This window comes from Bufo bufo, chromosome 1 (genome assembly GCF_905171765.1).
Source record: "Bufo bufo chromosome 1, aBufBuf1.1, whole genome shotgun sequence".
NCBI classification, from domain to species: Eukaryota; Metazoa; Chordata; class Amphibia; order Anura; family Bufonidae; genus Bufo; species Bufo bufo.
Genome location: NC_053389.1, coordinates 814,033,931 through 814,059,726, shown reverse-complemented (window position 1 = coordinate 814,059,726; position 25,796 = coordinate 814,033,931). Strand labels below are relative to the sequence as shown.

Here is a 25,796-nt window from a genome sequence, read left to right as displayed (position 1 = left end):
AGACCTGAAGAATGTCCTCTCAAAATCCAAGCTGTCAGGTGGAGGTTCTTGACTTCCGGATGACGTAGAGGGCCCCGATATAATAGGTCCTGTCTTTCTGGAAGCACCCAGGGATCGACTATTGATAGTCTCCTCAACCAAGCAAACTAAACTCTTTTTGGCCAGAATGGTGCTATTAGTATCACTGTAGCCTGTTCCCCCCTGATCTTCTGGATCACTCTGGGCAATAGGGTGATGGGAGGGAAAGCATAGACTAGGCCCTTCAGATTTATCATCAGCCTGTTGGGGACCAGAAATGGGGTTGAATAAAAACCCTCTCCTTGTTCGTCCTTTGGGACTGGAACAAGGACTACCTTCTCCAGGAGGTTGTTTATTTCCTCCGAAGGGGTCACCTGTTTGAGGATTTTGGTTTAATAAAGTAATTTTGAATGTCCTGGGTGGTAGGTCTCTTGAAGTCTAGGCGATAGCCTTCCCTTATAACATCCTCTATCCAGGCGCTTGCGGTAATATTTCGCCAGGCCGGAAAAAATAAGGAAAGACGACCGCCTAATTGGGGTCTGGCGTCATTGTTGAGTGGAACTTGATGCTTGAGGTCTGGATTTAAACAGCACAACTTTGGATTTATCAGAACTCCACTCCTTCCTTATCTTTTGATCCCCAAAACCTTTCCTTCTTTCATTGATCCGAAATGGCTTCCCCTGTTTAGGAAATGACGGTGCTGGAAATCCTTTTTTCTTATCAGATGCCTTAACCAAAATATCATCTAAGGCTGACCCAAACAAAAAATCTCCTTGGCAAGGGAGGGCACAGAGCTTAGATTTTGAAGCTACATCGCCCTTCCAACCATAACGACCTTCTGGCTGAATTGGACAATGCAGCCGCCCTAGCGGAAAGCCTCAATGCATCAGCAGAGGCATCAGAGATGAAATCCACTGCACTGGACATAGTTGGTATAGCCTCCAGCAGCTGATCCCTAGGAGTCTTGTTCTCTATATGAGACTCTAATTCCTCCAACCAGAGCTTTAATGACCTTGCCACAGAGGTAGTCGCTATATTTGGTTTAAAGGCAGAAGTGGAAGCTTCCCAATTCTTCCTTAAGTACGCATCAGCCCTTTTGTCCATGGGATCTGTAAGGGACCCTAAATCCTCAAACGGGAGAGCTGACTTCTTATTTATCTAAGCTACGGAAGCGTCTACCTTCGGTACCTCCTGCCAAGCTGATACTTCTTGATCGTCAAAGGGGTACTTTCTCCTGACCGCTCTAGGGATAAAGAATTTTTTATCAGGCTTCTCCCATTCGCGTCTAATCAGGTCCTTGATACAGTCCTGAATGGGGAACACCCTAGACCTTTTAGGCTTTAGGCTCTCAAACATTAGCTCTGGTCTAGACCTGGACTCCTTTTCTTCCTCAAGCTCCATCGTGGATCTAACTGCCTTCAATAGTAGATCTGTATTTTCCGCTCTAAATAACGGCTTCCCTGTCAAATCCTCAGAGGAGGAATCTGAGTCTGCAATAGCGCCCTCCTCGGACCCAGAGTCCATAGAATCCTCCACTATCGCCTTTTGGGCCCTCTTATGCCTGGATGAGCTAGGCAGGGATTTTTTAAACTCCTCCACAGAAGAACGTACTTCATTTTTAACTAAATCTTGGATACTTTGCAATAAAGATGGCGACTCCTCTGCCACTAACTTATCCAGACATGATTGACAACATGTTTTTGGGTAAGACGGATCCAACTTCCGCTTGCAAATTCCACACTCTTTAGCTCTTTTGTGGGAAGCTTTCTTTGGGGCTTCTTTAACCTGCATTTAATAAAACAGCCCAATCAGTCTAACCTGACCATAATAATAACTCCCCGAAGGGAGATGGTGGGGGTTAACCCCTCTTACCCCCAGGAGTACCATGCTTGGTTCCAAAAGCTGCTCCTGTCTGTCGGTGCGCTGTTGTACTTCCCCCTCTTCTTGCATGATAATGCTGCCTCAAGGGGGGCCAAAGGAGGGCTGCAGGTGCCGCCTGGCGTCCGGTCTGGTCAGTATCTGCCTGCTGCTGCTCCCTCCACGCTGGCTGGCCGGCGCTCCCTTTTTTCAAATGGGCCGCGCAGCGCCCGCCATGTTTAAGCTCCTCCCCTTCCGGCCAGTGGAACGCACGCGTCACCTCCGGTGCGACGCGCACGCCCAGCTCAGCCAGCCTCAATGAGAGGAGAAGACGAACCTCCCCCCTCACGCCGCAACTTCGCCGGCAGACAGGGTCACAAGGCAGCAACAGGATTCCCCCCATGGCACCGAAGAAGGGAAAAAACAGCAGACGCCGGGCTTCTCAGCGGCTCCTAGTGGAGACTTACGCCGACAGGTACCTCCACTAGGTTTCGTTTTAACCCTAGAGATCCTGCAGCCGAAAATAGACCTGGAAAGAAATCCTCCTGTCCCTGGACAGGAAACAGGAAAGAACTGAAGGTGGAAGGCATGGGACCAATTTAAAGATCTGGGAAGTTCCTGTTTCCTGTCCGGAAGGAGGAGGATCTCACAGGTGCTGTCATGGGGCGTAATGGAAAACAGGGTTTCCCCCCTATTTCTTCTTCCCCAGAAGAGGCCTGCGATGAAACATCAGAGGGGGCAAACATTGAAGGGATCTCTCCCTCATCCAAAGAAGGGGGTTCTCTGGAATACTCTCTATGCTTAAGCTTTTGCTGTTTTTGGGTAGCCTGGGATGCATTAACTTCAGAGCGTACCAACGCTTGCAGACATTTGTAAAAGGAGGGGTACTCCTCAGCCACAGTCTTACCTCAGACCGCTTGCCATGATGGCTCTCGTCCTCCATACCTGCAGGGTTGCCAGCTCAAGTCAAAAAGAGACGCCGGCCGAAAATCTTGCACTCTTCTCATAAGCGCCTAAAGATTACGTCACCGCCGGTCATGTGACTTTAGGAGCGCTCCACAGCCTGCTCATAGCCGGAGCCGCTCCTCTTCCTCCCCCTGGTGGCCAGCGTCTTCTTCCTGCGTAACACGATGCCGTCCATCTCCAGTACCCCCGCACACTGACCGCCCCCTCCGGAGCTCAGCTGTGCCTCTGCCTGCCTTCAGTGCACCGCCGCTACTTACCAGGGACTCGCAGGTTAGTGGGGAGCCACCAGAGGGAAGGATCCAACATGTTAATACTGCAGGCTTCCCATCAGAGACAGGAAACCACACTGAAGAGGATGAGAATGTCCGCCCATTTTATCCTGCAGGTTTCCTGTCTCTGTGGGGCGGCTCCTCCTCTCTCCGGTGGTGCCGTCATGGGCGATAAGAAAAATTTGCTATTCGAATATTCGCGCTCAACACTACTGATCAATATTAACAGTCTGAATCTAAGGCAATTTTAGCCTCCAGAGAGCAGCTTTCAATTCTTATTCTGCTCCTGAGAAGTGTGAGCTATGAACCACCCATCAGCTCTATACAGATGTGCCCATACCATACTTCCATGTGACCCCCAGGAAGTCCTCCATATAGTCTCATAGTACTCCTGTATATAGCACCAGGAGATGGTCGTTTTGCTGGACCATGCATGAAGTTATGGGTCACATGAAACCAATCCCATACAACCATTGATTGAGACAAAGACATAAGAACAAGTAACATTTTACCCATTTTTATTTATGAACTATTTGTGAGACAGTTTTTTCAGAAGACATTTTGCAGCCACAACCAGAGTCAGAGCAACAACTACTGAAGTGATTGAGCCCATGGCCACCAGCACCCACAACTGCAGAGGTTCTTCTACAACCATTCTGGAAGCTTGGGAAATTCCTTCTTTGGAGACCTGGTTAGGCTTAGATCCAGTCACTAGTAGAGGGCCCAGTCTGGCCAGAGTGTATTTTTCTAGATGAGAACCTAGTGGAAGAATTAGCAACACCCATTTTCAAATACCTTCACATTTATAGAAGCTTTAGGAGACGTTTGAATGAAGAACTCACCAACATCTCTCTTGCCAAATCCTCTTGACCTGGCAGGTTGTGGGCCCCATGCTGTTCTCCGGGTGCCAACTGTAGCACAGTTCCCAGTGTTGCAGCACTGGCAGATAACACTGGGGCCTTCCACAGGTGACCAACTGTAAGAGACAAGAGAAGTGTCAACCATTGAGAGAACATTCATTATTATCCAAGACCCCATCTAGGGTTGTGTAGTCATCTAACTGAAGACACTCAGATGTGCAAGGTCGTACCTGCTGGTAGCCTTGTTGTAGGAGCAGGCCTTGTTCATTGGATCAGGGGTCTGGTTGATGTCAGCAGCTCTCAGGTGACAGGTTATGTAGATCTAAGACACCACAATTACAGTTTAGATCTCATGAGAAATAATTTACATTCATAATCTTGGACAGCTTAGGAAGTTACCCCCAGGGCTCATTAGAAAGTATTAGGATTCCCATATGGGTTATTCTGTTTCAATAGTTTTTATTGAGTTTCTCATTTCAAAAAGTTAACGTACATTAGTGTCAAGCAGAATACCATTCTAATCAGAGGAGAATTTTTTAATTCCAATCCATTAAAGGGAGTCTGTCAAACTTCGACGTTACACATTGCTTACATGGCACTCTTGCACAAGTACCAATGGTTCCTTTGTTAGACTGTCACCAGCCAAAAAACATTTAATCCATATGCAGATGAGGACTGGCAAGTGTCCAGGGGCTGTACTCGTGATGTAGGTGCCCAGGCCACTGCCTTTTCCATATTACTACTCCCCAGCCTCTTGCTTGTCCTGCCCTGTTAATCTGTTTCGTCACCGATGTCCATTGTGGGCAGCAGCATCGATAAAGCAAGTGCGCATGTGCTGTGTGAAACCAGCAGGTATGCCCAGGCCGGCGGCAAACTGCCATGTGCAGGTTCTCGCCTGGTACTGGGGATGATGCAACAGACTTGGGGTACTTTCACACTTGCGGCAGAGGATTCCGGCAGGCGGTTCTGTCGCCGGAACAGGATACTGATCAGTCTGAAATGCTTTGAAATTATGCATTATTTTCTCACATGTTTTGTTTAAGCATGCACAGACTGCAAAAACTGATCCGTTTTGCCAGAACACGCAGGGCTGGATCCGGCATTAATGCATATCAATGGGAAGAAATGCCAGATCTGGCATGCCAGCAAGTGTTCCGGAATTTGGGAGAGATAAAGCCACAGCATGCTGCAGTATTATCTCATTCCTGAAAAGTCAAAAAGACTGACCTGAAGACATCCTGAATGGATTGCTCTCCATTCAGAATGCATTAGGATAAAACTCAGTTCTTTTCTGGTATTGAGCCCCTAGGACTGAACTTAGTGCCGGAAAAGAATAACGCTAGTGTGAAAGTACCCTTACAGGGCGGGACAAGCAATGTGAAAGGCAGAGCGGCCTGGGCACCTACGAGCCCTCATTTTCATATGAGTTGAACATTTCAGCTGGTGAAAGTCACAACAAAAGAACAAAGGTACCACTGGCACTTGTGCTACAGTGCCATATAAGCAGTGTGTAACACCCAATTTTGGCAACAGACTAATGTTAAAAGTGCAAGTTAGAACAGTGGCCAGTTGTGTGCTTTCAACCCCATTCAATTAGTGAGGTGAAAACAAGGATGTTAAAAACAGGTACAGAGTTAATTGCTTGGCATTTAGGGCCATGCTACCATCTCTAGTCCTTACCATAGAAAGGTCACTGTTAATGAACCTGAAGGCATCAACTGTGAATCGAAGCTTATTCGCTTCAGGTCTTGGAGAACCAAAGGCTGAAGAGGATTCTCCTAGCATCCCATCGATCAAGCACCTGTAGGAGATATTTATTTCAGTGAAGATGCCCTTTAACAGAAAAAAAATAATAAAAAGAACAAGGAACTCACCCATTATAAGCAATAATGTCATAGTGAGGATTAGAGGTCTCATCTGGAGTAAGGGTGGCAACACAGCTATCAACAAACAGCATCATCGGGACGTGGTTCTCTATGTCCACAAAGGCCTCTATGTAGAAGATCTCACCAAGCTGGTAGACCAGTGATTGACGAGGAGCACTCCAGTCCTCTACAGACAAAATAAGGCTATTAGCACAAGACCAGAGAGACTATGCACCCCTCCTCTACTGGAAGAAGTCTTACCAGTCATGAGAGTCAAGGAGAAAGACAACCTTTCTTCTGAGCTCACTGTGGTGCTGAAGGGAGCCCATGTTGGCTTGATGGCATTGCTGCTTACATTGCCAAATCTGGAAGAGTAGAGAAATGAAAGGACAACTGTAAATGATTGCAAGTAAATGGCAGCTTTCCATAATCATCCCATGTGTCCACAGGTTGCATGTTACACCGCAGTTTAGCCCTATTCACTATAGAGCTGAGCCAACGGACAGCAGGGGTGATTTTTGGAAGTAAGCAGCCATGGTTGTAATGGTGGACAAGCCCTTTGAGAGGTTGACTGGAACTTGAAAGTATCTTGTCAACCATATGGCAAACTAGCGAAGCGGACACTTATGGCATTGAGGCCTTAGGGGTGTTCCAGCCATGATAATAACTGAGTGGGACTAGTAGTTACAGAAGCCTCATCGATATTTCAAGGTTCTATATGTGACAAGGGCCCACTATGGAAGATGTGGGGAAATATCCTTATTAAAATATAACTTATACGATATGCAGTAAAATACAATACACCAGAGGATGCATCGACATAACAGACATACAAACATGTAAGGGGTCCAATAATAGGTACCCCACTGCTGGTAGAGCAAAGGTAAGTAATAGAAACCGCCGCGCCTGTGTGGACGCAAGCAGTCTTACCCGACCAACCAGGTGGCTCGGATCAGCGTGGCTTTGATGATGCCTGGACCGGACGGAGTCTTGTATAAACGTATAGTCAGAGGGAGTAGTGATACTGTGCCCTATCTCACCCTGGATACTTGGGGGAAGGGGGCTGCTCCCATACTGCCTGTCTACACAGAGCACTCGCCCTAGAAAGGGCGACCCCATCAGGATACCTGTCCCTAGTTATGGACCTGATCACTAGCACTATTAAAAATGCAGATTCTACAGACCTCCCGACGTGGCACGTTTCTGTCGTGTCGACTCCTCAGGGGAAGTGAGTACATGTAGGAAAAAACAGCATGTACCATATGCAACCGCAGGTAAAAAGGAGAGAGACCCTGCAGTCATATGGTTACAAAAACAAGGCTCTAACAACTGAAGTGAGAGCCTATGGACTGACACCCATGGTGTAGGAGTGCCGTGCTGCAGAAGGATAGATGTTCCTCTGCTCGTTGGTGTGTGGGGATATGGTGGTCCTCACTTAAAGTAATGTCCCTCTAGTTCTGGGGGTTCCTCAACAAATACCAGCCACACTGATACATACCTTCGTGGGATTTAAATAGAGCACATACGTGCCTCTCTTAGGAAGACCGCCCTCTGATCGTCCGCGTCTGACGTCATGCGCATGCGCCGCAGCATGCCAGACGCCGGCGCCTATACCACATGATAGCGGCGGCCAATCATATGGGGAGGCGGAGGGCCTACACTGTTGCCTTAGAGACCATATCAACCGAAAAGCAACCACACGGAACGTCTCCTGATAGAGGCGTCAATGATAGCGCTGTGACACAAAATCACAGCAAGATTAGACTGACATTTCTTGCAGGAGTATAGGAGACAAGATAGGTCACAGAATACTGAAAATAACACCGAGTGTATAGGGGACAACTAGGTATATTCTATAGGCTCCTCCCATCGGTTTGAATGAGATTACACCGATTATATAGGGGACACCTAGATGTATAACAAGGCTGCTCCCCGCAATTTATATAAAGCACCCAAAGTCCAGCCTTTCATTAAGGCCCAGGGGTGCAGAGGTTTTAAGACAGAAGATCCAGCGAGATTCACGTTGGAGGAGACACTTGTCCCAATCACCCCCTCTAATGGGAGGCTTTACGAGATCAATGCCCATAAATCTCAAGGAGGCTATGCCATTATGGGCAGTGTGTACATATTTAGATAGTGGTGTATCCCATTTATGTGAGATGTCCCCCTATCCGCCTAAATTCTCGTATCGTCTTCCCTATATATTCCATCCCACATTCACACTGGATACGGTATATAACCCCTCTGGACTTAGTTAATGAAATGTTGGATGGAATATGTTTTACCTGTCACGTGGCTTACAAATGATTTTGTGGTCTGTATGCATTTGCATGCTATACAGTTGCCACATTTGTGACAGCCCACAATCTTAGACCGCAACCAGGTGGACTTTGTGCGATCAGGTGCATAATGGCTATGTACGATACCCTGACCAGTCCTGCTCTACTTACAGCAAAGAGTTTGATGGTCGCCGACCTATTTTTTGCCTCGAGTCCTCAAGCCAGGTCCTACTCAGACCTTTATGGCATACTGCTAACTTCCATTAGGAATCAGAGGAACAGTTAAATGTTCTCCAGAATTACTACATGGAGTGTAAGTAGTTGGTGAAACAGACATGCCTGTAGAGGAGACCGCTCCAAGCCCCTCAATAGTATTGACAGAGCAAGAGGGGAATGTTTGTCAAGATTCCTTTCAGAGTCATTATGAACCTTGAGGAGCAGGATGATTAATGCAATAATTAGGATGGGGCTACATGGACAGTACGGCTGCTATACTCATTACATGGCCAAAGATCTGAGTACTGATGCTACAGAACATTGCTTCATAATGTAAGTGGAATCAAGCTGAGACTGTCCCAGTCAGATCCAGCAGGAGGGGACTGTCTTATGGCTGGTTGGGGCAATCAGTCTCAATGTGACCACATACAACAACTACCATCTAGCTTAACTTAGAAGTCCTGGAAGACATTTCACCACTTGGAGACTCTAGAAGACATAGCTATAAGACCTACTATTGGTACAGACTTACCGTGGGTAGTAACACCAGATGGGAACCACTGCAGGATTGGACCTGATGATGGGCACATTTGGGGAGGTGGTGGGGTTGTAAGACAAGTTGATCTTGTAGATAAGCATATCTGAAGTCATCTTCAGGAGATAAAGAGCCACAATAAGGTTAGTCTCCACTCAAAGAAAAAAAAAAATCCTAAATGCTCAACCAAATCAGAGGGAAAATTTAGTAATAACTGGCCACCCTATAAGATAAACAAGAAGAGAAACTTGTCAAAGCAGTGGGTCAAGTACACTGCAAGGCCAGAAATGGACAACTGGTTAGATTGTGTTATGAAAGTCCATGACACAATAGTATACCGGCTAAAACTAGCCAACATTCCTGGGCACAAGCTGTAGAAAGGGTTAATGTACCTCAAATAAACCATATCTATGTCCACAACAAGAGATGAGCGAATTTCAGGTTATAAAATTTGTTCATGCTTTAATTTACTGGTAAATTGTGAATTTTGTTATGGATTCCGTTACCACGGACCATAACGCAATTCTATGACAGAATGCCTTTAGAGACATTCCATCATAATAGAAGTCTTTGGCCTGCAAAAAGGATCCGTCCCGTTTCAGTTATGCAGGAGAGGACCCCCCTGCATAACAGGAACGGATCCGTTATGCAACCCATAGACTTCTATTATGACAGAATGCCTCTAAAAGCATTCAGTCAGAATTGCATTATGGTCCGTGGTAGTAGAATCCATAACGCAATTCACCTTTTACCAGTAAAAGCATAAACAAATTTCAAAATATGAAATTTGCTCATCTCTATCCACAACCATTTCAATATAGTGAAAAGGACCTAAAGGGTTTTCATGATAAACAGTAATTGTTGCCCAGTGCATATTTGTCTACTATTAAGAGACAGTTAGTCCTCCACCAACTTACCTCTAGGTTGCTTCCACATTCTTGAAGATCAATTTGAAAGACTACAGTAGTAACTGAAGCCTGAGAGCTAGCTGTGCAGGTCCCAAGGACCAGGTCTGAAGGATTCACCATCCTACCATTACCATAGAAGTCTCTCTCTACAGTCACCACCATACTGTCCTCAGCACACTGCACACTGACAGAGGATGAGGGGTTCAGCATAATCGGTGGGGGCTGTGTAAGCTGTCGGGACTGATAACCTACTCCAGGATACATGCGACCCCATCCAGACACAGGACCAGAACTTCTCAGAGACCCAATTCCAGAAACTGGAGACAAAAGATTTCCCCTAGGAGAACCTACTGCAGATACAGTTATAGAAGATCCCCATCCAGGCTGATAATTCCTCCACCGAGTGTCTGGCTGGCGTCTGTGTCTAACCAAGGCACTGCTAAAGCCTGACCCATAGATGAGAACCACAAGCAGCCAACTCCACCTAATCCCTAACAACATCCTGACTACAGGAGAAGTCACACCAGGAAGGGGTGGAGGGAGGAGATCTTTATACCTCTCCCATCACATGGTCATCACTTCACCTGACCCTTCATTATACTCAGCTGGACACCATCCATACCTGATGAGGATATGGCAATGCAGAGTCCAGTGGTGGAGTTCATAAGGGATTTGTGTTCATTTCTTGCGTGTATTTATTCCTTAGGGTTCATGCACACGGCCGTTGTTGTTTTGCGTTCCGTTTTTCACTGATCCGTTGTTCCGTATCTGAGTTTTTTTTCCCTCTGATTTAAGTCCTCTTCGGTTCCGTTATTTCACAAAACATATCTGTATGGTTTCCGTATACGATCCGTTTTTTGCGGATCGGAAACGGAAACAGTAACTTATTAATCACCAAACACATGCGCAATATGGGCTGGTCATAGCATTTCTACAGTATGGATCCGCAAAATACGGATGAGATATGGATGTGTTCCGTGTGCGTTCCATGTTTTTTGCGGACCCATTGACTTGAGTGGGGCCTCGGACCGTGATTTGCGGACAATAATAGGAGATGCACTAATTTTGCAGAACGGAAATACGGAAACAGAATGCACACGAAGTACCTTCCATTGTTTAATTGTGAATGATTCCGCATACGGTTTGCAAAAAAAATGGAACGGAGGCGGAAAGAAAATACGTTTGTTTACATGAATCCTTATGGTGAGTTTACATCGGAGTGCTGTCCGCATCTTTTGCGGCCCCATTGATGTGAATGGGTCCGCACCCGAGCCGCAAATACTGTGCATGAGGACGAAGAGAGAGAGAGAAAAAAAACAGATCCTGTTGCATCAGTTTTAGGCTACACACGAACGTTGTTTGTTTCCGTGTCCGTTCCGTTTTTTTTGCCCCGCATGTCCAAAATGTCCTATTCTTGTCCGTTTTAGGCATTGTTTTAAATTGCGGACCACAAAACACATACAGTCGTGTGCATGTAATCTTAGGCCTCTTTCACAGGACCGTATGGCTTTTTCAGTGTTTTGCAGTCCGTTTTTACGGATTCGTTGTTCCGTTTTTTGTTTCCGTCGTGTTTCCATTTCTGTTCCGTTTTTCCGTATGGCATATACAGTATACAGTAATTACATAGAAAAAAATGGGCTGGGCATAAAATTTCCATATGTGTTCAGTTTTTTTTTGCGGACCCATTTACTTGAATGGAGCCACGGAACGTGATTTGTGGGCAATAATAGGACATGTTCTATCTTTCAACGGAATGTGTAGAGGGAAGGAGTATTATGCAAATATATGTATATATGACTTTTAATATATACATTTATATATTTGCCCTGTATGGGCCCAGGTCTGTGGATACATATATATATATATAGATGTGTGTATGCCCCTTATATTGCACACATCTGTGTATATATATATGTATATATATATATATATATATATATACACAGTACAGACCAAAAGTTTGGACACACCTTCTCATTCAAAGAGTTTTCTTTATTTTCATGACTATGAAGGCATCAAAACTATGAATTAACACATGTGGAATTATATACATAACAAACAAGTGTGAAACAACTGAAAATATGTCATATTCTAGGTTCTTCAAAGTAGCCACCTTTTGCTTTGATTACTGCTTTGCACACTCTTGGCATTCTCTTGATGAGCTTCAAGAGGTAGTCCCCTGAAATGGTCTTCCAACAGTCTTGAAGGAGTTCCCAGAGATGCTTAGCACTTGTTGGCCCTTTTGCCTTCACTCTGCGGTCCAGCTCACCCCAAACCATCTCGATTGGGTTCAGGTCCGGTGACTGTGGAGGCCAGGTCATCTGGCGCAGCACCCCATCACTCTCCTTCATGGTCAAATAGCCCTTACTTTCAAAGTTTTCCCAATTTTGCGGCTTACTGACTGACCTTCATTTCTTAAAGTAATGATGGCCACTCGTTTTTCTTTACTTAGCTGCTTTTTTCTTGCCATAATACAAATTCTAACAGTCTATTCAGTAGGACTATCAGCTGTGTATCCACCTGACTTCTCCTCAACGCAACTGATGGTCCCAACCCCATTTATAAGGCAAGAAATCCCACTTATTAAACCTGACAGGGCACACCTGTGAAGTGAAAACCATTTCAGGGGACTACCTCTTGAAGCTCATCAAGAGAATGCCAAGAGTGTGCAAAGTAGTAATCAAAGCAAAAGGTGGCTACTTTGAAGAACCTAGAATATGACATATTTTCTGTTGTTTCACACTTGTTTGTTATGTATATAATTCCATATGTGTTAATTCATAGTTTTGATGCCTTCAGTGTGAATCTACAATTTTCATAGTCATGAAAATAAAGAAAACTCTTTGAATGAGAAGGTGTGTCCAAACTTTTGGTCTGTACTGTATATATATATATATATATGGGCTTATATTATAATTAGGGATGTCTATATATAGATGTATGTATGCCCCAGTTATTACATACATCTGTATATACGTATCTGCCATGGCTGTCCTCGAGATATGTTGTGTAGATGTGTGTGTATATATATGTATATTGATGTGCCCCATTATTCATATACATATATATATACTTATGTTAAATGTGGCCAGTATTATGCCCCAGGTTTATATTGGGTATAGATATGTATATGGATGTACCCCAAGCATCTATATAGATATATATATATTTATAATGCGGCCAACTTAATCCCCCGTGCCCGTCCCCCTCTGGAATGTTCTGGCAGGAAGGAAGTCAGACAACTGGACAATTATGATCCTCTGTCCTTTGATAACATCTCCTGCAAGGCGGGAAAAAAAAAAGAGCTCCCCCACCCCTGTAGGTGGCATACCTCCGATGCTGTAATTATAGCACCAGGAGGTATGCTGGCGCTTAACAGGTGGGAGATTTGAATCATTCCCCACCTGGAAGCGCGCTCCAGGACATGCGGGCTGGCGCGGTGACGTCATATCACCGCTCCAGCCCACTCAGCCTGGGCTGCAGGCGTGCGTGCACACGCCTGCAGCGCGGGAAGACGGGAGCGAGCGCAGCCAGGTTTAAATATCCCGGCAGCGCTCCGCTCAGGCCCATAATCCCCGCACCCCCCCAGATGAGAAGAGCACAGCCGACGCTCAGAATAGAAGATCCCCCACCCATGGAGAAAGCGCAGGTAGCGCTGAGCTGAGGGAAGTTAACCCCAGCAACCCCAAGCGAGGATCGTCCCCTGGGAGGAACGAGCAACCCCTGGAAGACGAGCATTAGTGGCTGAGTATTCCCTATAAACCCCTGCTATCCTCCCCTGCATTGCCCTGTGATCCCTGTGTCCCTGCCTATCCCCTGTAATAAATCCATTAACCTCTGCATTCCCACTGCCCCCTGCTATTACCCCAGCATCTTGTCAACAGCCCCTGCATTAACCCCTTCAGTGCCCAGCAGCCCTAGCCCTGTGTTCAGATCCTGCTGAGGCCAACTACCCTGATTGTTTTAACCATTTCCTGGGTAACTCCTGCACTGTATTTACCCCTACATTGCAGTGATTGTGTGGTTTCCAATTATCCCAGCATTCCCTATTTTACACACAGCTGCCAACAGCCCCTGTTTTAACCCTTGCGTTGCTGGTATTGAATTAACCCCTTGAGGGAGAGTGTGTAGCCATGCGGGTGGGCTGCTGCTAATTTACCTGTGTGTAAGGCTGAGTTTACACGGGTGAGACTTCCGCGCGGGTGCAATGCGTGAGGTGAACGCATTGCACCCTCACTGAATCCGGACCCATTCACTTCTATGGGGCTGTGCACATGAGCGGTGATTTTCACGCATCACTTGTGCGTTGCATGAAAATCGCAGCATGCTCTATATTGTGTGTTTATCACGCAACGCAGGCCCCATAGAAGTAAATGGGGCTGTGTGAAAATCGCAAGCAAGTGCGGATGCGGTGCGATTTTCACGCATGGTTGCTAAGATGACTGTCTATTCACCATATTATTTTCTCTTATAACATGGTTATAAGGTAAAATAATATTATTATTTATACAGAATGCTTAGTAGAAGGTCAATTGAGGGTTAAATTTTTTTTTTTATTAACTCACCTCCTCCTTTTGATCTCGTAGTTGCCAATCTCTCTTTAATCATGAGCTGCCGGCTAAAGGACCTGTGGTAACGTCACATCACATGGTCCAATCACATGGTCAATCACAGTGGTGATGGACCATGTGATGAGCTCAGTGACATCACCACAGGTCCTTTGACAGGTCCTGAAGAAAGAACAGGAGAACGGCAGCTACGCGATCAATTGGAGGAGGTGAGTTAATTTTTTATTTTTTTTTAACCCTCAATTGACTTTCTACTAAGCATTCTGTATTAAGAATGCTATTATTTTCCCTTATAACCATGTTATAAGGGAAAATAATTACATCTACACAACACCGAACCGAAACCTGAACTTCAGTGAAGAAGTTCGGGTGGGGTACCACATTCAGTGCTTTATCATGCACGTGCTAAACGCATTGCACCCGCGCGATAAAAACTGAACAACGGAACGCAATCGCAGTCAAAACTGACTGCAATTGCGTATCTACTCGCGCGGGTTTGCAGCAATGCACCCGGGACGCATCCGGAGACAAAACGTGACGCCCATGTGAACCCAGCCTAAGGCCTCTTTCAGACGGGCGAGATTTCCGCGCGGGTGCGATGCATGAGGTGAACTCATTGCACCTGCACTGAATCCGGACCCATTCATTTCTATGGGGCTGTGAACATGAGCAGTGATTTTCACGCATCACTTGTGCGTTGCATGAAAATTGCAGCATGCTCCTCTTTGTGCGTTTTCCACGCAACGCAGGACCGATAGAAGTGAATGGGGCTGCATGAAAATCGCAAGCATCCGCAAGCAAGTGCGGATGCGGTGCGATTTTCACGCACGGTTGCTAGGAGACGATCTGGATGGGGACCCGACCATTGTTATTTTCCCTTATAACATGGTTATAAGGGAAAATAATAGCATTCTGAATACAGAATGTATAGTATAATAGGGCTGGAGGGGTTACCTTAATCCACTTGCTCGCGCAGCCCGGCTTCTCTTCTGTCTTCTTCTTTGCTGTGCACAGGAAAAGGACCTGTGGTGATGTCACTACGCTCATCACATGGTCTGTCACATGATCTATCACCATGGTAAAAGATCATGTGATGGACCATGTGATGAGCGCAGTGACGTCATCAAAGGTCCTACTCCTCAAAGAAGAAGACGCCGGGCTGCGCGAACAAGTGGATTAAGGTGAGTTAAATTATTTTAATTTTTTTTTAACCCTTCCAGCCCTATTGTACTATGCATTCTGCATTCAGAATGCTATTATTTTCCCTTATAACCATGTTATAAGGGAAAATAATACAATCTACACAACACCGATCCCAAACCAAACTTCTGTGAAGAAGTTCTGGTTTGGGTACCAAACATGCCGATTTTTCTCACGCACGTGCAAAACGCATTACAATGTTTTTCACTCGCGCGGAAAAATCTCGCATTTTCCCGTGACGCAATAGCATCTTATCCGGGTCAAAAACATGATGCCCGTAGATAGTGTGTGGGGTGGAATTGGGAATTGAATTGTGTAGTGTAGTTAGGTTTGTATTGTGTTTATTGTAGTGATATTACTGTACTGTGGTGTGTGCGTCTATATGTATATATATATTTATAACCATTGATCTATAAATATATATAGATATAGCGTAATAGACTGTATTTGTACTGTGTATTCAATATTTCTTTATTCATAACATACAGTGTATAGTGTTTTTTAGTGACCGCCGTAGTACAGTAGTAGTAAGTTGCATTTAGTTCAGTGGAGTGTAAAAGCAACACAGGTAGCTAGTTAGTTAGTCAATTAGCTATAAATAGGCGGAGTCATCAATAGACGACTCACGCCTATTTATGAATATTAATTATTGAGATTAACCAAAATATCAATAATTTATATTTCTCTTAACAGAATGGAAAAACGGAAATACTGAAACGGAAAGCATACGGAGTACATTCCGTTTTTTTTTGCGAAACCATTGAAATGAATGGTTCCGTATACGGACCGTATACAGAATGCAAAATCCGGCCCGTAAACGGGAAAAAAAACGGTCATGTGAAAGAGGCCTTAGGGCTCATGCACACGACCGTGCCATTTTTTGCAGTCCGCAAATTGCCAAAAAAATGGATGGCGCCCACGTGCCTTTCGCAATTTGTGGAACGGAATAGGAGGCCCAATATAGAGATGCCTATTCTTGTCCACAAACCGGACAAGAATAGGACATGTCTCATAATTTTTGCGGGGTCACAGAATGGAGCAACGGATGCGGACAGCACATGGAGTGCTGACCGCATCTTTTGCAGACCCATTGAAATGAATGGTTCCGTATACGGAATGTAAAAACGGCCCGTATACGGAACGCTAAAAACGTTCGTGTGAACGAGCCCTTAATCTGTTTTGAGATCATTTTTTTTAGACGGAAACAAAAGTACTGCATACAGGACTTTTTCCCCCCGTCTAGACAAACAAAGCGCAAGTGCCTTCTAAAAAATAAGACTGTCGGAAACCGCTTTTTTACTCCTGAAAACAGGCGCAGACACGATAGTAAATGTGCCCCGCTGACTGTGTGGATAAGGCAATACACTCGGCTTTTAAAAAGTCATGAGTTGCCATGGCTTTGCAATGCTGTTTTTGCATTATTTTCTCGCACTGGCGGTTTTGCGCCATGTACAGTCGTGGCCAAAAGTTTTGAGAATTACATAAATATTGAAAATTGGAAGAGTTGCTGCTTAAGTTTTTATAATAGCAATTTGCATATACTCCAGAATGTTATGAAGAGTGATCAGATGAATTGCATAGTCCTTCTTTGCCATGATAATTAACTTAATCCCAAAAAAAACTTTCCACTGCATTTCATTGCTGTCATTAAAGGACCTGCTGAGATCATTTCAGTAATTGTCTTGTTAACTCAGGTGAGAATGTTGACGATGTCAGGCTGATTGGGTTAAAATGGCAGACTTGACATGTTAAAAGGAGAATGATGATGGAAATCATTGTTCTTCCATTGTTAACCATGGTGACCTGCAAAGAAACGCGTGCAGCCATCATTGCGTTGCATAAAAAAGGCTTCACAGGCAAGGATATTGTGGCTACTAAGATTGCACCTCAATCAACAATTTATAGGATCATCAAGAACTTCAAGGAAAGAGGTTCAATTCTTGTTAAGAAGGCTTCAGGGCGTCCAAGAAAGTCCAGCAAGCGCCAGGATCATCTCCTAAAGAGGATTCAGCTGCGGGATCGGAGTGCCACCAGTGCAGAGCTTGCTCAGGAATGGCAGCAGGCAGGTGTGAGCGCATCTGCACGCACAGTGAGGCGAAGACTTTTGGAAGATGGCCTGGTGTCAAGAAGGGCAGCAAAGAAGCCACTTCTCTCCAAAAAAACCATCAGGGACAGATTGATCTTCTGCAGAAAGTATGGTGAATGGACTGCTGAGGACTGGGGCAAAGTCATATTCTCCGATGAAGCCTCTTTCAGATTGTTTGGGGCATCAGGATAAAGGCTTGTCCGGAGAAGAAAAGGTGAGCGCTACCATCAGTCCTGTGTCATGCCAACAGTAATGCATCCTGAGATTATTCATGTGTGGGGTTGCTTGTCATCCAAGGGAGTGGGCTCACTCACAATTTTGCCCAAAAACACAGCCATGAATAAAGAATGGCACCAAAACACCCTCCAACAGCAACTTCTTCCAACAATCCAACAACAGTTTGGTGAAGAACAATGCATTTTCCAGCACGATGGAGCACCGTGCCATAAGGCAAAAGTGATAACTAAGTGGCTCGGGGACCAAAACGTTGACATTTTGGGTCCATGGTCTGGAAACTCCCCAGATCTTAATCCTATTGAGAACTTGTGGTCAATCCTCAAGAGGCGGGTGGACAAACAAAAACCCACTAATTCTGACAAACTCCAAGAAGTGATTATGAAAGAATGGGTTGCTATCAGTCAGGAATTGGCCCAGAAGTTGATTAAGAGCATGCCCAGTCGGATTGCAGAGGTCCTGAAAAAGAAGGGCCAACACTGCAAATACTGACTCTTTACATAAATGTCATGTAATTGTCGATAAAAGCCTTTGAAACGTATGAAGTGCGTGTAATTATATTTCACTACATCACAGAAACAACTGAAACAAAGGTCTAAAAGCAGTTTAGCAGCAAACTTTGTGAAAACTAATATTTGTGTCATTCTCAAAACTTTTGGCCACGACTGTACATTTGAGAGTCGTAGAGACCAGGACTAGAACCTGGATCCCAGCAAATTTACTAACTTTAGGAAAAAATACTACTTTTCCACTTTTTTCATTCAACTCCTGGTTTTGGATTCAAAAACCGCATCAAACAGCCTGAACGTGTGTCAGCACCCTTAGGGAGTGGAGCGGTTTTTCTCGCCATGTGCACGACTCTTCATAATTTAGACAAGTCTTACAGCAGCGCAGGAGGGGCATCTAAGACCGGCGTAAAATGCTGGTCCAAGTAAATGACCCCCATTCTCTATTTCTTTTCAGTTATGTGTCCAGGGGCAGGCTGGTCATAGATCCTACAGGAAAATGTATCAGTGGGCTGATGACCAAGGGGCCGCCCCAGCACCCAAGCTGCACTGTGGTAATTGGTTCTGCTGGGGCAGTATATTGTGCTGCACTGTGGTAATTGGTTCTGCTGGGGCAGTATATTGTGCTGCACTGTGGTAATTGGTTCTGCTGGGGCAGTATATTGTGCTGCACTGTGGTAATTGGTTCTGCTGGGGCAGTATATTGTGCTGCACTGTGGTAATTGGTTCTGCTGGGGCAGTATATTGTGCTGCACTGTGGTAATTGGTTCTGCTGGGGCAGTATATTGTGCTGCACTGTGGTATTTGGTTCTGCTGGGGCAGTATATTGTGCTGCACTGTGGTATTTGGTTCTGCTGGGGCAGTATATTGTGCTGCACTGTGGTATTTGGTTCTGCTGGGGCAGTATATTGTGCTGCACTGTGGTATTTGGTTCTGCTGGGGCAGTATATTGTGCTGCACTGTGGTGTTTGGTTCTGCTGGGGCAGTATATTGTGCTGCACTGTGGTATTTGGTTCTGCTGGGGCAGTATATTGTACTGCACTGTGGTATTTGGTTCTGCTGGGGCAGTATATTGTGCTGCACTGTGGTATTTGGTTCTGCTGGGGCGGTATATTGTGCTTCACTGTGGTATTTGGTTATGCTGGGGCAGTATATTGTGCTACACTGTGGTATCTGGTTCTGCTGGGGCAGTATATTGTGCTGCACTGTGATATTTGGTTCTGCTGGGGCAGTATATTGTGCTGCACTGTGGTATCTGGTTCTGCTGGGGCAGTATATTGTGCTGCACTGCGGTATTTGGTTGCGCTGGAGCAGTATATTGTGCTGCACTGTGGTATCTGGTTCTGCTGGGGCAGTATATTGTGCTGCACTGTGGTGTTTGGTTCTGCTGGGGCAGTATATTGTGCCGGACTGTGGTATTTGGTTCTGCTGGGGCAGTATATTGTGCTGCACTGTGGTATCTGGTTCTGCTGGGGCAGTATATTGTGCTGCACTGTGGTATCTGGTTCTGCGGGGGCGGTAAATTGTGCTGCACTGTGGTATTTGGTTGCGCTGGAGCAGTATATTGTGCTGCACTGTGGTATCTGGTTCTGCTGGGGCAGTATATTGTGCTGCACTGTGGTATTTGGTTCTACTGGGGCAGTATATTGTGCTGCACTGTGGTATTTGGTTCTGCTGGGGCAGTATATTGTGCTGCACTGTGGTAATTGGTTCTGCTGGGGCAGTATATTGTGCTGCACTGTGGTATCTGGTTCTGCTGGGGCAGTATATTGTGCTGCACTGTGGTATTTGGTTCTGCTGGGGCAGTATATTGTGCTGCACTGTGGTAATTGGTTCTGCTGGGGCAGTATATTGTGCTGCACTGTGGTAATTGGTTCTGCTGAGGCAGTATATTGTGCTGCACTGTGGTAATTGGTTCTGCTGGGGCAGTATATTGTGCTGCACTGTGGTATTTGGTTCTGCTGGGGCAGTATATTGTGCTGCACTGTGGTATTTGGTTCTGCTGGGGCAGTATATTGTGCTGCACTGTGGTATTTGGTTCTGCTGGGGCAGTATATTGTGCTGCACTGTGGTATTTGGTTCTGCTGGGGCGGTATATTGTGCTACACTGTGGTATCTGGTTCTGCTGGGGCAGTATATTGTGCTGCACTGTGGTATCTGGTTCTGCTGGGGCAGTATATTGTGCTGCACTGTGATATTTGGTTCTGCTGGGGCAGTATATTGTGCTGCACTGTGGTATCTGGTTCTGCTGGGGCGGTAAATTGTGCTGCACTGTGGTATTTGGTTGCGCTGGAGCAGTATATTGTGCTGCACTGTGGTATCTGGTTCTGCTGGGGCAGTATATTGAGCTGCACTGTGGTATTTGGTTCTGCTGGGGCAGTATATTGTGCTGCACTGTGGTATTTGGTTCTGCTGGGGCAGTATATTGTGCTGCACTGTGGTATTTGGTTCTACTGGGGCAGTATATTGTGCTGCACTGTGGTATTTGGTTCTGCTGGGGCAGTATATTGTGCTGCACTGTGGTAATTGGTTCTGCTGGGGCAGTATATTGTGCTGCACTGTGGTATCTGGTTCTGCTGGGGCAGTATATTGTGCTGCACTGTGGTATCTGGTTCTGCTGGGGCAGTATATTGTGCTGCACTGTGGTATTTGGTTCTGCTGGGGCAGTATATTGTGCTGCACTGTGGTAATTGGTTCTGCTGGGGCAGTATATTGTGCTGCACTGTGGTATCTGGTTCTGCTGGGGCAGTATATTGTGCTGCACTGTGGTGTTTGGTTGTGCTGGGGCAGTATATCGTGCTGCACTGTGGTATTTGGTTCTGCTGGGGCAGTATATTGTGCTGCACTGTGGTATTTGGTTCTGCTGGGGCAGTATATTGTGCTGCACTGTGGTATTTGGTTCTGCTGGGGCAGTATATTGTGCTGCACTGTAGCATGTGGTTCTGCTGGGGCAGTATATTGTGCTGCACTGTGGTATCTGGTTCTGCTGGGGCAGTATATTGTGCTGCACTGTAGCATGTGGTTCTGCTGGGGCAGTATATTGTGCTGCACTGTGGTATTTGGTTCTGCTGGGGCAGTATATTGTGCTGCACTGTGGTATTTGGTTCTGCTGGGGCAGTATATTGTGCTGCACTGTAGCATGTGGTTCTGCTGGGGCAGTATATTGTGCTGCACTGTGGTATTTGGTTCTGCTGGGGCAGTATATTGTGCTGCACTGTAGTGTTTGGTTCTGCTGGGGCAGTATATTGTGCTGCACTGTGGTATTTGGTTCTGCTGGGGCAGTATATTGTGCTGCACTGTGGTATTTGGTTCTGCTGGGGCAGTATATTGTGCTGCACTGTGGTGTTTGGTTATGCTGGGGCAGTATATTGTGCTGCACTGTGGTATTTGGTTCTGCTGGGGCAGTATATTGTGCTGCACTGTGGTATTTGGTTCTGCGGGGGCAGTATATTGTGCTGCACTGTGGAGCCTGGATCTCAAAAAAGCCTCACGAGACGTCGGACTTAGTGAATTTCCCCTCCGTGCAGCCCTTACATACGGGTCTCTGTACAGTATTTAAACAAAGTTTTGAACGAGGCGCGATTCGCCCAACCCTCGTCATCAGTGTTAACGTCTTGGAAAAACCTTTTTAACGCGACTTAAGCCTCATTCACATGTCAATGTTCCATGTACGTGTTCTGTACGTGTTCTCCAGCACACGTCCCCCCTTTATTTAAGGCCTCATGCACACAAACTTATTTTGTTTCCGTGTCCGTTCCGTTTTTTTTGGAGGAAAGGATGCAGACCCATTCATTCCAATGGGTCAGCAAAAATGTGGACAGCACACCGTGTGCTATTCGCATCCGTATGTCCGTTCCGTGGCCCCGCAAAAAAAATAGAACATGTCCTATTCTTGTCCGTTTTAGGCATTGTTACAATGGATCCGCAAAAAAAATCAGATGGCAAAACACATACGGTCGTGTGCATGTGCGTATTCACACATCAGTGTTTTTAGCACGGATGCCTGCTGGATTTTGTCACGGATCCATCACGCCCATTATAGTCTGTGTCCGTGAAAACCACGGATACAACACGGATACCATTCGTGTTTAATGGAAAAAAACTGACACACAGACTAGAGATGAGCGAGGTGAACGAAGTGGAATTCGATGCGAATTTCAGGATAAATTCGATTCGCCTAGAATCTGAATTTCCTCATGCTTCGTGTCAGCGAATCGATTTAACCTGAAATTGTCTAAAAAAAATTCAAAAATAAACTTACCGCCTCCATTTGCTCGTGACAGGCAGCCAGCCTCCATCTTGCTTATAGATCTTGGACGAAATCCCATGCGGCGCGAGATTACATCATCACGCCAGCCGGCGTAATAACATAATCGCGCGCCACATGAGATTTCTGCCGAGATCTTCAAGCAAGATGGCGGCGGCAGGCCCGTCGCGAGCAAATAGAGGCAGTAAGTTTGATCTTATATTTTTTTTATTGTTAAAAACTGTGTGAAATTACACTCAGATGCCGCAATCATGTATGAACGCAACATCTGAGGGGTACAATGACGGGGGGCGGCGCTATCGCAGCTCCCTGTCATTGAACCCGCTACTTACAAAAAAATGCGCTTTGTGACGAAGTAATTCTTGTAGACAAGCCAATTGCTGGCTGAGAATAGATTTTTCATGGCCATACATTTCGTTATGGATGGTTCACGATGGTGTGGAGGACAAGAAGTCTTAGCTGGAGAAGAAACGGATGATGACGACAAGGACACTGTATTGGTGGGGGATGCAGGTTGACTGCCGCAAAGAGGACTCGGAGAAGGACAGACTTCTGATTGGGAATGCTAGCCAGTTGTACTTGGATCATCCGGTGATGCCGCCTCATGTGCTGCAAGAGAGCTCTGATACCTATGTATGTTTGAGTGCCCACGGCTTATTTTAGTCCTGCAGATCTTGCGCTCGGCTGTGGTTTTGTGTGCTGGCCTTGTGGAGAAAAAAATGCTATATGAGAGTTGCTCACACATTTTGCGCCTGTGCCCACAGTGTTAGGGGCATCACCAGTTTCTGAGCTCACCACAATATTAAAGCAGATCTGGTCCTGCCAGTTCTTTGGGAGGTTTTGGCCCTACATTGCCTTCTCCTCCTCCATTCTGGCAACCCGATCCGGCTCCCAGATCCTGCCCAACACAATCCTCATCAGAGTCCTCTCCCTCTCTGCAACTTTTATCAAACTGTGCTATGTCAGTGTGGGTTCATTTTTTATGTTTCTGTAGCCACTCTTGAAGGCCACCATGCTCACTACTTTCTTTTTTTCATTTTTTATTCAATATTACCATACTGCAAATAGCAGTATAGTAATATGTGAATTGCAGATTTATTATATTGGCCTTCCACCTGCTGGCCAACATAAGAATTGCAGCTCTAATACGCTGGGTCTCTTCAGAGAGAGTCAGCCTATTAGAATTCATTACCGGCATCCTCAATCGCCTCATGGGGATGCCAGCATTAACCCAGAAGTGTGTGCTTCTAGGTTTTTCACCTTTTAGATCATGTGATCACACTTGATCACAACATCTAAAGGCTGCAATGACCCGCCAGCCATGGCACCATCTTTAAACATTGCTCCAGCGCCGCTGGTAGCGAAAGGGCTAAAAGACATATAGCACACTTGTGTTGCTATATTTTGCACACAAAAAAAAAACTCTGGTGTACTGTCCTCACAGATTTTGGACTAGTATTTCATATTATCACTGAGATTTCAAACACTACCCTCTCTAGTTGTAAGACATACGTTGCACACGAGTATTGCCATTCTCCCCCCCCCCCAAAAAAAAAACAACTGAACTCTCTGGAGATGCCCTGAAACAGATTTCAGACAAGTATTTCATGTTTTTACTAGGATTTAAAATGCTACCCTCTGTATTGTAAGACACATATATACAGTGATCCCTCAAGATACAATGGCCTCAGGATACAATATTTTTAACATACGATGCGTCAGAAAAGACCACTGTAGGTTGAAACTAGACTCAACATACATTGCCTCAGACCTGCAGCGGACTAGGGCCAGCCTCTGGGGTATCCCTTACCCTTTAAGAGGTTTTTACAATATATGTCCCTCTGAAAGAGCAAGTTGTTGTGACACCAGTTGCATTTAAGCACCGAGGACATGGAGTCCCCTTTAAGTATAGTTGTGTTGGTATCCAGGTGTAGAAATGCCAGAGCGGTTTAAGGGTTGCCTACAATCTCCCTGAAGATGTTGGATGCACATGTCACAGGCAAATTTTAAAACCCACATGGACTCTTTCTTGCCACAATAGTGATGGAAAAGTTGTTTCAAGGGGACTAACACCTTAACTGTGGCATGCTGGAGGAAGATCCATGGCAAAACTCCCATGGAAAATTACGAAGTTGACGCAGAGTCGGGTTTTAATCCATAAAGGGCATAAATCACCTAACATTCCAAAATTGTTTGGAATAACGTGCTTTAAAACATCAGGTATGATGTTGTATTGATCAGGTAGTGTAAGGGTTACGCCCGCTTCACAGTGACAGACCAAACTCTCCGTTTAACGTACCGGAAACAGTCAATTTGCACAACCGCAAACTCCCCATTTGCACAAGGTTGGATACCAAGCTAGCCATGTCCCGTTCCTTGTCCTCACTGAAGTCATTGAAGGTCTCTTCCTCCACCCAGCCACGTACAACACCAAGGGTCCCCGAAAGGTGACAACAAGCCCCCTGGGATGCCTGCTGTGGTTAGTCTTCCACCTCCTCAAAGCCACCTTCCTCCTCTGACTCCTCTTCTTCAGACTCTTCTCTCTGCGTTGCCGCAGGTCCAGCAATCGACGACGACAAGGCTGCTTCTGGTGGTGATGGTGACCACAACTCTTCCTCTTCATGCTCATCTACGGCCTGATCCAGCACTCTTCGCAGGGCACGCTCCAGAAAAAACGCATATGGGATGAGGTCGATGATGATGCCTTGGGTTTGACTGACCAGGTTTGTCACCTCCGCAAAAGGACGCATGAGACTACAGCCATTGTGCATGAGCGTTCAGTAACGCGGCCAAAAAATACCCAGCTCCGCAGAGGCTGTCCTCTTTTTTTTAAATTAAAAAAAATCTGTTCTTATCAGTTTAATCTCTGTTTTGTCCCCTATTATGTATGGAATAGATTTTAGGAACCGGGAGATGGAAAAAGATGCTTGGTCGGTCCTCTTACTTCCAATTTGGGGCACTGCGCGTGTGCCGTGTAATGTACTGTGCAATCCCAATATGAGTGGTATGTTAAGTAGTACTATTCCTATCAGTTTAATCCCTGTTACGTCCCCTATCAGGGGACGTGTATGGAATAGATTTTAGGAATCGGGAGATGGAAAAAGATGCTTGGTCGGTCCTCTTACTTCCAATCTGGGGCACTGCGCGTGCGCCGTGCAATGT

At 45.7% G+C, this 25,796-nt stretch overlaps 1 protein-coding gene across 1 annotated transcript; it reads right to left on the bottom strand.

The window, feature by feature from the left end:
• Nucleotides 1-3,639: 3,639 nt before the first annotated feature.
• LOC120987274 (zona pellucida sperm-binding protein 3-like) lies at nt 3,640-10,274 on the bottom strand. Its single transcript, XM_040415856.1, has 8 exons — nt 9,783-10,274; nt 8,863-8,981; nt 6,097-6,200; nt 5,845-6,022; nt 5,651-5,771; nt 4,201-4,292; nt 3,953-4,086; nt 3,640-3,869 (listed from the first exon to the last, which is right to left on the bottom strand). Exons 1-8 carry the CDS (start codon nt 10,272-10,274, stop codon nt 3,640-3,642), a joined length of 1,470 nt encoding a protein of 489 aa, XP_040271790.1.
• Nucleotides 10,275-25,796: the final 15,522 nt, after the last annotated feature.